Source organism: Trachurus japonicus, chromosome 3 (assembly GCF_045865225.1).
Source record: "Trachurus japonicus isolate A0001 chromosome 3, Traja_1.0".
In the NCBI taxonomy this organism is placed as follows: Eukaryota; Metazoa; Chordata; class Actinopteri; order Carangiformes; family Carangidae; genus Trachurus; species Trachurus japonicus.
Genome location: NC_140909.1, coordinates 17493832 through 17509509, shown reverse-complemented (window position 1 = coordinate 17509509; position 15678 = coordinate 17493832). Strand labels below are relative to the sequence as shown.

Genomic DNA, 15678 nt, shown 5'->3' with positions numbered 1-15678 from the left:
ATAAGGAATCAACTGGGAGTTAAATTTCGCATTTTACGAGTGTTTAAACCACAATGAGGACTCAAAGCATTGCTTAAATTAGTCTCACGATGCCAGTTGCAAACATGTTTGAAGCTAGAGTCAACCATCTAGCTTAGTTCTGCACATTCACAAGCAAAAAGCTCATCTGTCCACACGCTCACGTTCTTCTGCAGCTTGGTCTTGCTGATGTCCGAGAGGCTGAGGGCGAACAGTGCCTCCCTGGCTCCGACGTACAGCATGTCGTCCTCCTGGCTCAGCAGCAAAGACGTGTAATTGAAGACGCCGTCCGCGGAGAATCTCTTGGCCGACCTCTCCCTTGCATCTGGAGAAACAGCAGGGAAATAAACAAGGAGGGAAGATTATCATCACTGGAGCTGGACAGAACAGAAAGGAGCCGACCGGTACAGCACATTTCCTGATGCTCGGGGTACAAAAAGCACATAAAATATGCTCACAAGCACATAAAGGCTGCCAAATTACGGTGCTCAGAGTACCGCTAAATTGTGAAAAGAGCAATAGCTTTCCTCATGGAGGAAAAATAATGATTTTCTTTCACAGTACAAGGGCTTTAAATGTGTGCAAAGGAGTGTTCAAAGTTGTCAGAGCTCCAAAAACATCACAGTTTCACCTCATTTACAGGATACAGAATATTTCCTGTCAGTAGAGACAGAAGATGGACCAGGGCGAGGAGGGAAGCATTCCCGCTGAAGACGCTACCACCAAAAAACAAACTTAATCTGGTTACTGGCATGACTTCATTTCTCAGTTTCCTCGAATGCAAAAGCTTGAAAAGGAAGAAAAAGGCATCGTGTTTGTTGAAATGAGAGGAGACATCCTTCGAGAAGTGTTTTGTTGGCCAAAGCACAGAATGGATTGAAACTGACATTAGCTTATGTGGCCTTCTGTGGATCTGATTTGTTGGGCTAATCAGCCAATCAGGGAGAGTAAGATTGTGTCAGGAGTGATGTAAAGGATGTGGGGGATTAAGACGAGTTGGATGTGTGCATCTGTGTATGAAACGCTGGAGTCTGGAAGAACAGAAAACATCTCTAGTTTTTGGTGTTTGTTCCGCTGTTAGCTTTTCACTCACATCATTTAAGCAGCCTAAAGCAGCAATCATATCGCCTTGGATTTGGCTCAAGTGGAAATAGTCATGTTTCTATCAAATGCAAACTTCAACAGTGAGTCAGCTGACTGCGGTAAACAGCAGGTGGTGTAATCCCATTTACACCACTGGAACTCCTGTTCTGCCATTTCCAGTCCTCCGAGAAGAGCCACAAAATCAAGCGGGAAACGAGCAGACAGACGTGACGTTACATCCAGCTACATCGCGACACGTCCTCTGAGCTCCAGTCCAAATCGATTTATGATACAAAGTGGAAAACTCTCGGTGAACACGCTGTCGTTTCTGAGCCCTGGGGGAGGGGGAGGGGGGGCGACCGTCCTCCCTGTCCGTCCCTCTTGCACAGTGGCAGCCAGCAGCTACTGCTCCAACATGTCATACGTACGCAAATGAACCACGTCCACACTTGCCCGCGCCGGCCCCGGATTTGTCTTTGCTCTGTTCGGCACTGGCAGCAGGGTAAAAGCCTCTTCTATTCAACACCAATCTAAATCTCCTTTACTCTGCTGCTCGCCAGCCCTCTTCAAATGGATCTCTTTAGCAGCGGGCCATAAGTCAAATGAGTTACTTTTTCCCCACATCGCTCCCTTCCCTGCAGCCTCAAATAGTTCCTCTGATGAAGTACTGATTCAATGTACACATTGCTCTTTTTATAGCATCGCAAACAAGCCCCGGGGTCCTCTACAGTGGCACCGGCAGCAGCTTTTCACTGTGAAAGTCAAGTTTTTGAAGAGGTCCGAATTGATTTTTTTGGAGCTAGTCTTTGTAAACAGTAAGAGGCCTGACAGCTGGTCACTATTCAGTTTGACTTACTACACCATAAAGTGCTTAAAAACACCAAATATAGCAGCCAACACAAGGTCCAAGAGGTACTGGAGGATGGTTTATAAAGGACGTGGTACTGGAGGATGGTTTATAAAGGACGTCCAAGCTTTGTGACCCTGCAGTGTCGGGCCTGTTACGTATGCGGGTGGGTGGACGTTATCACTTGATATGTAACAACAACATTATAAGAATCTCCCAGAGTTCAAAGACAGAGGACAGATGTAATGAAATATTTGTCAATCTTTGCTTACATACTTAATACTCTTTGCAGTTTTTTTTGGACCATCTTTGTAAATGTTTATCTATTGCCTCCCATTCCAAACATATTAAACACACTTGATGTGCTCCCCAAGCCAAAGCGCTGGGGGTCACAGACTCCATTTGCTTGTCCAAATAAGATTACGGGCTTGTATTTGGGGTCGTAAACAGTCATATTTGCTGCAGTTTAACCGTTTACAGCCTTTCGCCCCCACGTATAACCAGCAAAGTGAAGTTGTACACTTCTGATAGTAAGAAAAAGACACCAGCAGTACGTTTATCTCCAACACTCCAGGTGGTGCATTGGGCTATAATGCAAATGGAGCCAGTAAACTGCAATAAATGTTTACAACCCCAGACTTAAACTTTTCAATATGCTTGCAAACAAATGGTTCATCTAACACTCAAGGCACTTTGGCAGATGATTGTCTTCCCCTTATGGGAGTGAAAGCCAGCTGCACAAGCTCCATCTTGTCCAAAATCAGATCTTAAGCCCTTTCCAGATCAACGGCCCTCATTCTGTTCAAAACGCTGTGACATCTGGAGTCAATGAAGAGAGGGGCCTGTCATTAAAATCAGGGGAGGAAAAACAAAATGGAAAAAGACTTCCTATTGTCATCCTTCGGTCGTTCAGGACAGGAAGATATACACGTTTTTCCAACATGTAGGAAATCTGGTTTTTATTTCAAGGTGTATTAAGTCTGTTAAAGATGTCCTAAATGCTCTTAAAGAGAGCTATACTCTGTCCCAGTGGACCCTGCAGTTGGCAGACAAAGGAGTGCCATCTCACCGCTCAACAGGGGGACATATCATAGCTCCACCGTCACGGCTCCCCTGGGTTTTGGCTATTCACTGGAACCAAAAACAGCCTTCCCTCAGCATATTAAAAGTCTGACATAAATCACAGTGACATCCTGTTAGACAGACAATGGAGTAACGAGCAGAGGAGAGCAAACTCATGAAACTTTTACTCAGAGAGCGGTCCAGGGCTACTTAGCAGGAGGGTGGGGAGGGGGAGTGAGGAGTTGAGGTCAGTTGAGTACGGAGTGGGAGTTGTGGTAACCAGGAAGATTGGATTGAGATGTTGACCTACGAAATAACAGGCAGACGGGGGGAAAATATATAATTTTCAAAGCACTGCAAGATGGATTTTTGATAAGAGCGGGAGGTCGAGCGGTAACAAACGTCACTGCTGTGTCAAGCTGCTGTGATTTCAAAAAGAGACTCTTTGTTTTTTTTGTTTTGTTTTTCCATCTACAGAAGCTAGAACTTTTAGGAGATTTGTTGTTTTTATTTTTTTTGGGGCACCTTCTGATGCAGCGGGGTCACTTTTGCGTTTTGACATCCTTGCAGCAGAATGCCGAGCATCCGGCGAGAGCGGCAGCAACTGCAGGCCATTTCACAGCCAAGCGCCAAGTCCATTCATCACCCCGCTGTTTAATCAGCTGGCTGTCACCAGGCCGAGCACTCAACCTCTGCTAATGCTCATCAGATCACACCTACCATCAATATGGCCGCTTTATTGTCGCCGCCAATGTGCTGAATTAGTTAGTACCACGAGTTGGTTGGATTTCAGCTTGTAAGTCAAACTGAGTGGTTATGAATTTTTGTAAAACTGCTAAAGAAAATGTGTCATTGGTCCAAATCTTGGTCTAGTTTACAGTCGGCATACAATACCATCGTGAACATCTATTCTCCTCTGGCAGCTAATAACCTCTCAGTAATTCATTTAAAATTCTGCAGTGTACTCATTCATGCATCCAACCACATCAGTGAGGGTAAAGACGGCAGAGACAAAAATCATATCATAGGATTTGAGAGAGCAGCTGCTCTGTGATCACAGAAATGTTTGCTTTATAGTGAGAGTCTGACTGATCCTGTGCACACTCAATGAACAGCTACAAATGTCTTGAACTAAAATTGAAACACACGAGGGGAAGTGTTTCATCTTTGCCTGAGAATGATGTAAAATCTACACCTCTGCATGTATTAAACTCAATGATAGCTGGTATCACCTTCCATTTGTACATCATAGAAAGACTTTCTGTCTATAGATGTAAGTCACTGTTATCTGATGAAACAAAATGTGAGATTTTGAATATTGTAGGATACGTGCAAGATGCGTGCAAGATACATTACCTCAAATACAGATGGATCTCTTCTGCTAGGCAAACACAAACAGTGCAACACTTGCGCCTGCAGCCAACAAGTAAGTCAATACTGTGCCTGAACGCAGCCTGACAGTGACAAGGGACTAACACAACCACTGGCAAGGAAGTAAACAAATGCATTTCCAAAAATGCTGAACTGTTCCTTTACACAGAACCAAAGCTGTTAGATATAAGAATGACTGTAACGTAGCACATAGCTCATGTTACTCAAATTAGAACTGAAAAATACATTTTATGTATTTTGTGTACCTCCAAATTTACACAAAGACAACAATTCAGATTTACTTACTCAAATCACAGCTGAGTGTGTTGTTCAGTGTGCGCTTGTTCACCGTTCAAGTAACCAAGATATCAGAGGGTACCAGCTTGCAGACATAATGTCACAGGGAAATAAAATACATGCCGGCACTTTGGCATGCATCATATTTCAGAGAAAATGGAGCAGGATCAAGCTTCTCTCTTTCTGTTTTTTCTAAAGGTTTAATAGTACTCCACTGGTGGGGCGATTGATTGGCTGCTTGGTAGGTGTGCGCCTGCCAAGACACTCCTAAAAAGCTCCGACTATAAACATGCCCCAGATTTACTAAAGCAGCATGAGCCAAGTCACAAGGCAAGGGGGCAACGGGGACAAAGGGGTTCACTTGCAGCCGGGTGGAGACAACCTGAAGGAAAAGGAGCGTGTAGCACAGCTGATATTAATCTCACACCGAGCTCGGCTTATCTTACATGCAAGACACACTTTTGTTAAAAAAAAAAACCACACAGACACACGCAACTATCTATCTTTGCCCTCCACCAGCTGACGCTACACAACAGTGCACAGCTTCAAGGCTCTCTGTTTGACATGATTTGACAGTGGGCTTGATAGCGGCGCTGGAGCTCCTGACAGAAGTCACTTCAAGGTCATCGCGGCGCTGCTCCTCCTGATGTTTGGCAAAGTGATGGTTATTTCATTGTTGGTGGATACTGGCAACCGAAAGCAGCGCTGCTGTGCTGTACGCCGGCCAAGTCAGCACAGAAACAGTTTGTCTGCACAGTGAGGAGCGGGGAGGCAGACTGCTCGGAGGAGTTCAGACAAGTTTTAAACTGGTATCACACACTTCCCCCCGCCCATTTGAACTCAATGATCACTTTAAGTGTGGTGAATTCTGGTTTTATTAAAAAAAAAAAAAAACAGTACATTTACAAATTAGTTCTTTGAGTGAAAACTCACCAGTATTTGGTGAGACAAAATTGAAAAGGAAAGCAGGGAAAGTTTGACTTTAGTGGGCTGTGGATAAAAGCTGCAATCATCTGGAATCGGTTTCACAGAGATTGTGACATCTGCTGACATGTGCTGTGTTGTTTGTAATCACTGTGAATGATGGCATGACTCCGCTGCAATTTTATGTGTACGTGCTGTGTGTCATGTTTGTATTTGAGTGTACACACATCACACTGAGAGTCGGCTGCACCTTGCAGATAATAAACCAGAGCCTGGTGGTGTGTGTAAGTCCAGTACGCGCTGCGTGTGAGGATTATGGACCAAAAACCACATGGTTGCATGTGCAGAAACACATGAGGACAACAAGTAAAAAAAAACAAAAAAACATTAAATTACTGAATATTTGTTGGAAATGCAGAACAGCTGCACCATTGTACAAAATACTGAATAATACCTCTGAAGGAAAAAAAACAAAAAAACATTATCTTCCCCCACGCACATGTACCAAGGATGAGGTCAGTGCAGAAAAAACTGCATATCTCTTAAAGCAGAGAACAAGGGGCTGACACAGAGCTCTGCTCTGTAATTATTGGCTCTTAGGTGTCATCCTGATGCACTCTGGACTGGCAGACACCTACCCAACACTCGAAGACGAAGAAGAGGAGCAGTGAAGCGCAGTGGCCTATCACAGCTGAAGGCTTATGAAACCCTGCACACCATCAGCTCAGTGAGACAGAGGAGAATCTCTGTGGTGTATGAGAGAGTTGTTCAAACACACTGAGAGGAAGGAAGACAGACAGACAGAGTTGGTACCTCACTCAATTCAAAACAGACGTGTCTGTGCTTGTCATGTGTGGGATGCCTCTTTAGCCTCCTTCTCCCACCATCTTACTCCTACTCTCTCTCTCTCTCGGAGTAAGAGACAGCGGATGTCACTGGAATTTGATACACAAAGATCGAGGAGTCTCACTGAACGTTCTGTACTCGAGCAGAATCTGCATCTAAAACTAAAGCAAGAAAGGAGCGACATTATTCTTAAAAGATACAAATGGAGGCACTAGCTGTGACTTCTGAAAGCATAGAGGACTTTTTGTTTTATGATAAGTAAACCTAACCTGCACGTCTTTGGATTGTGGGAGGAAGCTGGAGAAAAATGAATACGTCAACTCCACACAGACGGACCGCAACACAGAAACTTCTTGTTCCACCACACCGGCCCTTTTTATATAGTAATTTTCATTATCAATGATGCCATTCCTGCATTGAATTCAGGTTGCACTCACAGGCACAATGTATGCCTGTATCAAATGTGTATGAAGTTACTGTTTATGTGAGTTTTATTGTGAATTAATATGACAAACTAGAGCTTCCTGTAGTTTTGAACATATTGATTTGTTACAGTTCTGTTGTATTTTTGACAAAGTGGCTGCTCAGTGAGGGCTTATACTTTCTGTTTCCACCAGTAACCATGGCTGTCCAATTCAACCAGCACTGAAATCTCCAGAGTTATTTCTCTGGCAATGTGTGAGGGGTAGCTTCTGATTTTCTCCATCCTAATCCACCATCCACTGGGCTACTTCAAATATTTTCTTCATCTTGTTCCTACTGTCTGTAGCGTACACACACAGAAAAACACATCCACACTTGATGAATAGCATGATATACAGCTCAGCCAAGTGGGTTTGAAGAGGAAAAAAAGATGTCATTTGTGTTGGCAGTGTAAAGGTCCAACTCCAGCTGGCCTGCACATGCCTGCAGATGGTTTCTGCTACAGCTAGAATCCCATAAAAAGCGCACCTCGATACATCTCTGCTGGCGGTTTTTTTTCTTCCTTTTTTCCAATTTGCACTCCTCTGTTTTCAGGACACCACAGGAGCTTCTTGCAGTTTACTAAGTGCACTCACTCTAGACCGGCATATGTTGAAGGTCTTTAAGTGCTACCAAAGCATAGAGACAAAACCCACACTGAGCCTGCATATGTGTGTGTATGTGTGGATGGAGAGGCTCTTGATGATAAGAGCCGGCAGGAGTCACACCGGGTCTCCTGTTCTCTACTCATCCATCACAAAGTAACCGAGGACAAGAAGTGCTCAAGCACATTGGTTTACACTCATTGCTAATAGCTTTTCTTATCCACCACATATACACACACAAACATCTCTTTCAAAATTCCCACACGCCCACACGTTTATTTCCTGTACTCATACTGCCATCAGGAGCCTGGTGAGTTCAACACCTGCTGCATTATCCTCCTTATTTTGCCTGACGAGGATTATTCTTTAAAGAAAACTCAAGTCTGTCTCTTTCAACAGGTGTCACTCACGCTGATAAGAACAAAACTTCATCTCCTGCTTCTACATGCGCTACACCTGCGGGCACAGCAGACTGCCGGTTGTTACTTGTTACTGATCAAGTCGTGTATTTATTTTTTTTAAAAAGATACCAAAAATCAAACAAGACAGTGTTTCTGTCAAATCAGAGACTTTAAGTGAATCCCTCAGCTCAGTATATGAGCTATAGTCAACCAGGCTTCTCAGGGACACACACACACACGCACCTCACTCTCTCTTTACACTCAAATGCACCAGTAGGAATAAGAGACATGTGGAGTGTATCAGCGTGCTGGATCTGAATCAGGAAACTTCTGCCTTTTAATGAAAGCTGCACAAGACGACTGCTTTTAACCATTTCACGTCTGCCTCGGCTCACATGAAAACAAAGTCTGAGTACACACTTGGTTTTGGAGTGTGGTGTTTGGGTTTTTACATGACAAAGTTATGATATACTTTAAATGACATTAACATTTGATGTCGTTTTTTTTTTATAATTATATGCATTAGTTTTAAAATACGTTCACATGAACACATAGATGAAGCTAGTATCCTGATCAGACAACAGTGTTTTTTGTTGATTCAAGCACACTCATAGACTGTAAAAAGAATGGACGTAGCGTCCGTGACGTCACCCATTGGTTTTGGGGAGTCGTTTTTGTGACTCAAATATGGCGGCCTGAACAGCGCCATGTTGGATTGGCCGGCCGAGTTCCGCCCACTGGCCTCGAAGCAGCTGTCCACGGAGCTGCTCGGACCTGTCACTCAACGTTTCCGCGCCCTAATTGGCCAGAATTTTAACCTAATAACAGTAAAACGGTAGAGTTAAACCCCCTCAGAGTGTGTGCGGGGGTAGAAACTATCGATTGAGACGAAAAAACGTTCTGACACCAGGCTTTTAACATGTTTACTGAGGATGTAAAGTCGGCGATTTTAACATGGGGGTCTATGGGGAATGCTCCCTTCTGACACCAGCCCCCAGAGGAATTCGAGGGGATTGCAGTTTTTTGAACGCGGAAGTGAGCTTCACTTCTCAGACCGACAACTGCCCCCTTGAGCACACTTGACACATGAAAACCTTTTGAAACGAGATCCTAGTTTTTAGTGCACGGGAGATTTCCTTCTATGACAGGATGCAACAGGAGGAACCAAAGGTACCATCGTGTTACGTTCCTCATCAACACAAAGCATCAGTTTTAACACTGAAACCGTCTGAGTGTGTGACTGTCTACAACTCTACAACTACACGCTGTGTAAACAGTGGAGGCTGCAGATGGACTTTTTTTTTTCTCCTGGCGACAGACAGTATTACAGTGACAGTGACAGTGAGTGAGTCATTTCTGTTTAACCAGCAAAACCTGATCACAAAAAAAGTTTATGTGCGGAATAAATGTCTGTGTAGGATACCATACTGAGCCAGATACTGATTTTGCTGTTACACAAAATGAAAGTACCCTGTGGGAAAAGTGGTGCATTTAATCATCTTTTCAATGCTGAATATTATGCGGAAAAAAATGTTTTTTGACAGCAAATTGCAGTGATTTGTTTGCGTCATAAAAGAAAATGCTTTGTTGTGTGACTTCAGTCTCCACAAAACCAAATCAACAGTGTTTGTTTGTTTCATGCTAGGAAGAGTCAAATTCAGTGCATCATAATATGTTTTCTGTGTCACAGCTAGTGTAAAACTATGATAAACTGTAATACATGTTTTTGTTTTGGACTAATCTTCACTTGCATCAAAGCAATCCCCAAAACACCTAATGACACTCTTTAATTAACCTCACATTCCTCTCTGTCCATCTTAATTAACAGCTGCACCATTATTTCTCGCTGCTTGCCATTTTCTTCAAATCAAATGTTCCTGATTGAAATCTGCGAAGACTGAACTTTTCTGTACATTCCCTGGAGCGTGCAGGCAGCGAAGCCATTAAAACGTCTGAAACAGACGGAGCTGATGTGCTGTAATTATGCTCCATTGTTGCGGCTGTTATGGCGTTATATGCAGGCACTTGTGAGTGCCACCTCTGCTGGAAGCCACAGACCGCTTTTCTTTCAGGATCAGTGGGCGTGTCCTTGCCGGGTTTTAGGTGGGCATCGGAGCATGTCTAAAACCTCACGAGTATTTGGCCTGACGCCCCCTCTCGCTGCCCCTCCTCTGTTTCTGCACCGCGATCCACACACTGCCAAGGTCACTGGATTAGCATGCATGAGAGAAAGCGCACAATATTCTCTCAACATAAACCAAACGTTAACGGGAAAGGACACTGTGTACACTGAGCGTACATGGTATGCTCAGTAGCTCAGCTTAAAGGGGGGGGATTTCGATTTGCCCCTCTCCGAACCGTCTGTGTGAAAGTAATAAGACTGAAAATGTTGCCTTCGCATCTCAGTGTTTCCTTTGTTGCACAGAGTACAACTGCAAACAATACGAACCGCGCATGTGAAATTGCTGCAGCTTTGAAATATGGCTTGTGGGACGTTTGTTTCTCTTCCAGCTCACCTGTCACTACGCCAAATTATTTTAATATAGAATTAACATTAAAATGGACATGGCAAGTTCTTATTTTATGTGCTCACCAAATAATATTGTTAAAAAATGTCCTTACCCTCACAAAAGGCTCTGAGATTCTAAATACATAGAATAAGATACACCTATAAGCACTTAACAAAACCATATATATGGACAGTAGGTAAAACATTTTTACTCTACAGTCCATCCTTCTTTAATGTTAGAGTTTAATTTTAGAGTTTACAACAGACTAACTCTTTCATGGACTATAAAACTAAACTACACAGAGCTGAAAGTTAAAGCTTTCTAAACCAAGAGAAGCTTGAAATCACTCCCATACCTATCCCTACTGGTCTAATATAAAAATGTACAGCCAACAGCTGGTTTAGCATAAACAGAGGAATCATGAGTAAACAGCCAGCTGAGTTTGGTCTGAAGATAAAAAAAAAAAAACTGCAAGTACTTCATTTTGTTTTTGTATGGATTAAACCTACAAGATATAATGTGTTAGTTACTAAACTTTATAGAGCCTGGTAGGTGGGTTTGGTTTTCTTCTGATTTCCAGTTGTTTTGCTAAGCTAAGCTAAGAGGCAGCTGGCTGTAGCTTTACACTAAAAGGACAGATAAAACTGCAGAATTGTTCGTCTCACCAAACTCTTTTCAACCAAGTATACTCATATGTTGAACTACCTTAAAAGGCGCCATATTCACAGCAACAACAGTTCATGAGTCAGATTTTTAAAAACAAAAAACAAACGGGCTTGAAGATAAAGCCTGAGGCAAGCTGAAGACGAAAAATAAATCAGCTCCTTAGCACATCTTTGAAGAAAGACACCAACATCGTGCATGAGAAGTTTCTGATACATGCCGCATGCCTAACCAATGCTCACTGCTTCAAGTCCCATGATCCTTTGTGCTGCCTCTCTGCACAAGAACCATAATGAAAAACAGACAAGCTCTCCCTCTGCAGCGACCACAAAAACCTCCACTCACTACACATGAGAGATTAGCCTCCTCATTAGGACAGAAAGAAGGAGCGAGAGGAGAGAGAAGGAGGACAAAAAGAAAAAGGGATGCCGTTCCAGGAAAAAGGTTGTGCTGAGGCAAGGGTCCTCTTTCTGGAGAAAACAGCCCGGATCCCCCTTTTCTTACAGACTATACAAGAGAGAAGGGAGCTTTAAAGGGGTGACCTGCTTTACATGCTTTGTATCAATGGAGCGGGTTGAATTGAGGCTAGTTTATGTTCGAAGCGTTTTGCATGTGAGCGACGCTCGAGACCCCGTTTATGCAAATCCGTACTCCTAATGAATAGGTTACAATCGGTGTCAGTGACGTTTAAATAAGATTTTCTACACCGTGTTATCAGCTGAAAAGCATGTTGTCTCACACTACTACTTATGCTCTCAAGCTGAAAGAACCTCAGTAAGTAACTGCTCATGTCAAAATACATGAAATTTAGATTATGAAAGCCGAGCGGAGTAAAGCGGAGTGAGGGAAAACGAATAAAGAAGACACATCAGTCGTTTGCAAAACACTCAGCTGCTGGGAACCAGCCTTGGGCCTATTTAATCCATTTAGTGCTTTGAGAAACAAGTTAAATGGCTCAAGTATGTGAAAGGTTGTTCTTGGGTATGAGCGATGCCAATTTGGGATGGCGCATGTGAATTACAGCATGACGCTTCGCTGAGCCGGCTGAGGAGCAAAGAAAACAAGCATCAGAGTCCGACAGGTGTTTATAGCAGCACAACACACCCACACATCCACGTAAGCCTGTACTTTGGGTGCTGCTGGACCGACACATTTGCTTGTATGAGCATTTCTGCGAGAACAGAGAAGAGTAAGAAGAAGAGGAAAACACTGTAGGAAGTAGGGAGTGAATTTGATTAATCATGATGACAAATTTTTTTTTTCCAACAGCTAAAAAAAAACGTGGTAACTGACAATCGGTCAATTTCCCCCGTATGCTAGAGCCAAACAGTGAGCCGATTTCTCGTCTCCTTCATTTGTCACAATCTCCCATAATGCATCAGTTACCAAAAAAAGCTGTCAGCTGAACCAACAGGGGGAAACAGCGCCGTGTTTCTGAATTATGAAAGCTTAATAATTCACAGCTATCGCATGAAGAGGAGCAGTGTGTATGTGGACTCATTACATGCAATGATGAAGTCAGGTGCAAAGAGGTCCTCCATTCAGTCAATGGATTCATCAAGCAACACATTAAGTTAATATTTGTGAGATCAATTGGCACCCGGAGCTGAACAAGACCAAAATGTCAAGCAGAATTAATAAACAGAGGTGAAGGTATAAAGTTGGATTGTCAAGGCTCAAGGTTAAAAAAAAAAACAAAAAAAACAACACACACAGTAAATTCTGTGCAAAGTGACGTCTAATCAGAATATGATTACAGTGCATGTATTTATGAGAAGTGGTGTCTGCAGTACTGGTGTCTTCTAATGTGTGCAGCAGCCGGGCCTGCAGGTGCTTCTGTGAAAGCAGTGGCTTAAGGACACACAAGAGTGCGACCATTAACTGGACCTGGGGCGATATGACTGATTGTTGTATTACTGTTATGTCTTGCACATTAATGTTTGTCCTGTCCTAGTATCGTGTCTAACATTGTTTTTATTGTTTTGTCTTTCTTGTTTGTGTAGTGCACTTTTATGTATTTCGCTATATGTATTGTATTTATTGTTTTGTTTTTATTCCTTGTGGTGTACTGCTGTATTTTATTTATTTATTTATTAGGGACGTCGGACGCAAATTAGCCGCCTGGCTATAATCCGGCATATTTACAGCAGTATTTCTTTTAGTTATACTAATGTTCATTAATATGCACTGTCCCTATTCAAATAAATGTTATTATTATTATTATTATTATTATTACAGTATACTGTTGCAATGGCTGCTGCACTACACACACACACACACACACCACACTACACACAGCTGTGTTTGTTGTATTTGTTCACTATTGACCTAAATTATGCTTCGGGGATGGATGCGGCATTTCACTTGGGCCTGGCCGCGCCAAGTTACCTTAACACAAACCGTGGTGCTAAAACACATAGGCTAAAGCTAAACATCCCAGACCATCAATTATGTTTTTGAACGACACTTGGATGGGCAGGTTTCTAGCAACGCTTGCAATAATCATAACAAAAGTCAGGTAATTATTTACACTTACCGTGTGGGAAACTGATGCGTGGCGTGACATCATCCTCAGTGGCCACCGCTGATTGGAGGCTGCTGGCCAATAGCAGTGCAGCAGCAAGAAGACAGTGGACAGTGACATCTGATGTCCACATGGTTGCTGGATCCTCTCAAACAGACATACAGTACACAAATGCTTGTTTTTTAAGATTCCTTGGTTTTCATTCAGCTCCTCGACTCTGCTGAGCTTTATTTTCTCGTTCTCATCCTCCTGCAGGCTGAGGGGAGGGTGGGGGGGAGTGAACGTGTCCTTGACTTGATTCCTGTACTCCCTGTGGTCCTTACACACGGTTAGTAGACTCTTATCACAGAGACGAGGAATCCTTTCTGGATTAAAGGCTGCTTGTTTTCATCCACTCATCGTGCTCTTGGAAGGATCAGCGTTAAGCTCCGACCAGTGGCCATTTAGTAAAAGTCATTTTGGATTCTGTGGAGAGAAGAGAGAGAGAGAAGCTGTTACTTTATGTTGGATCCAAGAACGTGTTAAAAAAAAAGATTAAACACAAGCTACAACAACAGATCTATGTCCAACTTTTGATTCCATGATCAACAGCTAAGGCAAAAGCACCGATACGTGCAGCTGCGATTCATTCTGGAGGATGGAGGTGGATTCGTCTGCAAACAATAAATCAAGAATGCAGGAGTTGGCATCACCCAAAAATGACCTGAATCATCCCTCAGTCCTGAGGCTGAGACAAGTATTTATGCTTTTTACCATTTACTCTGTCACCACTGTGCCAAAGAAAAACTCAGTTAAACGGATCACTCAGACCACCAGTCATCTAACATGAGTGCACACATCATGTGGTAGCTCGAGGGGTTTTATGAACTTTTTAAATTTGAGCGAATGTCTGATTTGCTGTTTGCACTGCAGCCCGCAAAGTTTCTCTGCGAGATAAAACGTCCTTTTGATTTTTTCATAATCCCTATATTTAATTACGCTGTCATCAACAATCGGCAAGAGATCACTGGAAAGATAATATGGGAGCTTGGCTCTAATTTTGTGGCCATGTGGGGAAATAAATGAAAGAACAGTGACTCCAGAGACAACTCTGTAATTTGTCTCAAAGGGGCATGTTGAACACATTTGGTCCGACTTTTATTGGCTTCAGTGTGAATGTTCAGATAAGGTGCTGTTGATGTAGATATTTTTGTTATTCAAGGTCAGCTTTCCTGGAAAACCCTTGAAAAAGCTACTCTCCCTGTCTGATTCATCCCACTTCACTAAAACAAACAGGACATGAGCTGTATTTCTTTTTGAAACCACTACAATAAACCAGAAGAATTGTGTCTTGCTAGTTCCTGACGTACACAACATGGACGCTCGCCAACAACCCAAAGCCAGTCTTCATTAGGACTGTACCTGACTAAAAGCAAATTTGCACCAATTCATTCTTCATTCATTCTTCTTTCAACAATCTTTTGGTCCCAACCAACACTTTTATCTGACGTGTCAAAATGTTCCATAAAATATTAATCAAACTGTATCTGTAGAGCACTTTTCATACAGGAAGCAGCAGCTCAAAGTGCTGTCTCCAGCCAAACAGCCATTTGCTGTAACAAAAACAAAACAATGCTATGAGAGTATACGCACAGACCAAAACAGTATGAACATACAATAAAAATGAGCTGAAAGATGCTAAAAAGCTGAGAGGAACTGAACTGAACTGAGTTGCTTTTTATAATTTGTGGGTTTGTTACAACAACTGGCCCTTTTCATTTGATCCATACAGTTAATATATAAATACAGACTGCAGCTGCTTTACAATGTCCAAGCTAGCGGCTCTGTGATGCTCTAATTCTAACATGCTAACATACCGACACTCCAGATGTGTGATGAGTATAATGTTTACCCAAGTCACCATCTTTGTTTAGCATGTTTGCTAAATCGTCCCAATACACGTGTTTTTCCGCCTCCAGAGGCTTTAACTGTAATCAATGTTACAGTGTTGCCAGAATCCCAGTAAAAGCACAGAGACCTCAGCTCAGTAAACACACAAAGCCTTCTCCTGCGATATAACACAAGT

General features: G+C 42.8%; 1 protein-coding gene across 2 annotated transcripts in view; it reads right to left on the bottom strand.

Moving 5' to 3' along the window:
- The window catches only part of sema4bb (sema domain, immunoglobulin domain (Ig), transmembrane domain (TM) and short cytoplasmic domain, (semaphorin) 4Bb), a 55606-nt gene that overhangs the window by 19677 nt on the left and 20251 nt on the right, over positions 1 to 15678 (bottom strand). For both annotated transcript variants that reach the window (XM_085764765.1, XM_085764757.1), the window contains exons 2-3: positions 13626 to 14078; positions 183 to 343 (exon numbers count right to left, since the gene is read on the bottom strand). In XM_085764765.1, the coding sequence (XP_085620891.1) occupies positions 183 to 343; positions 13626 to 13746 (282 nt within the window). In that variant the 5' untranslated portion in view covers positions 13747 to 14078. The remainder of the gene's footprint in view (positions 1 to 182; positions 344 to 13625; positions 14079 to 15678) is intronic.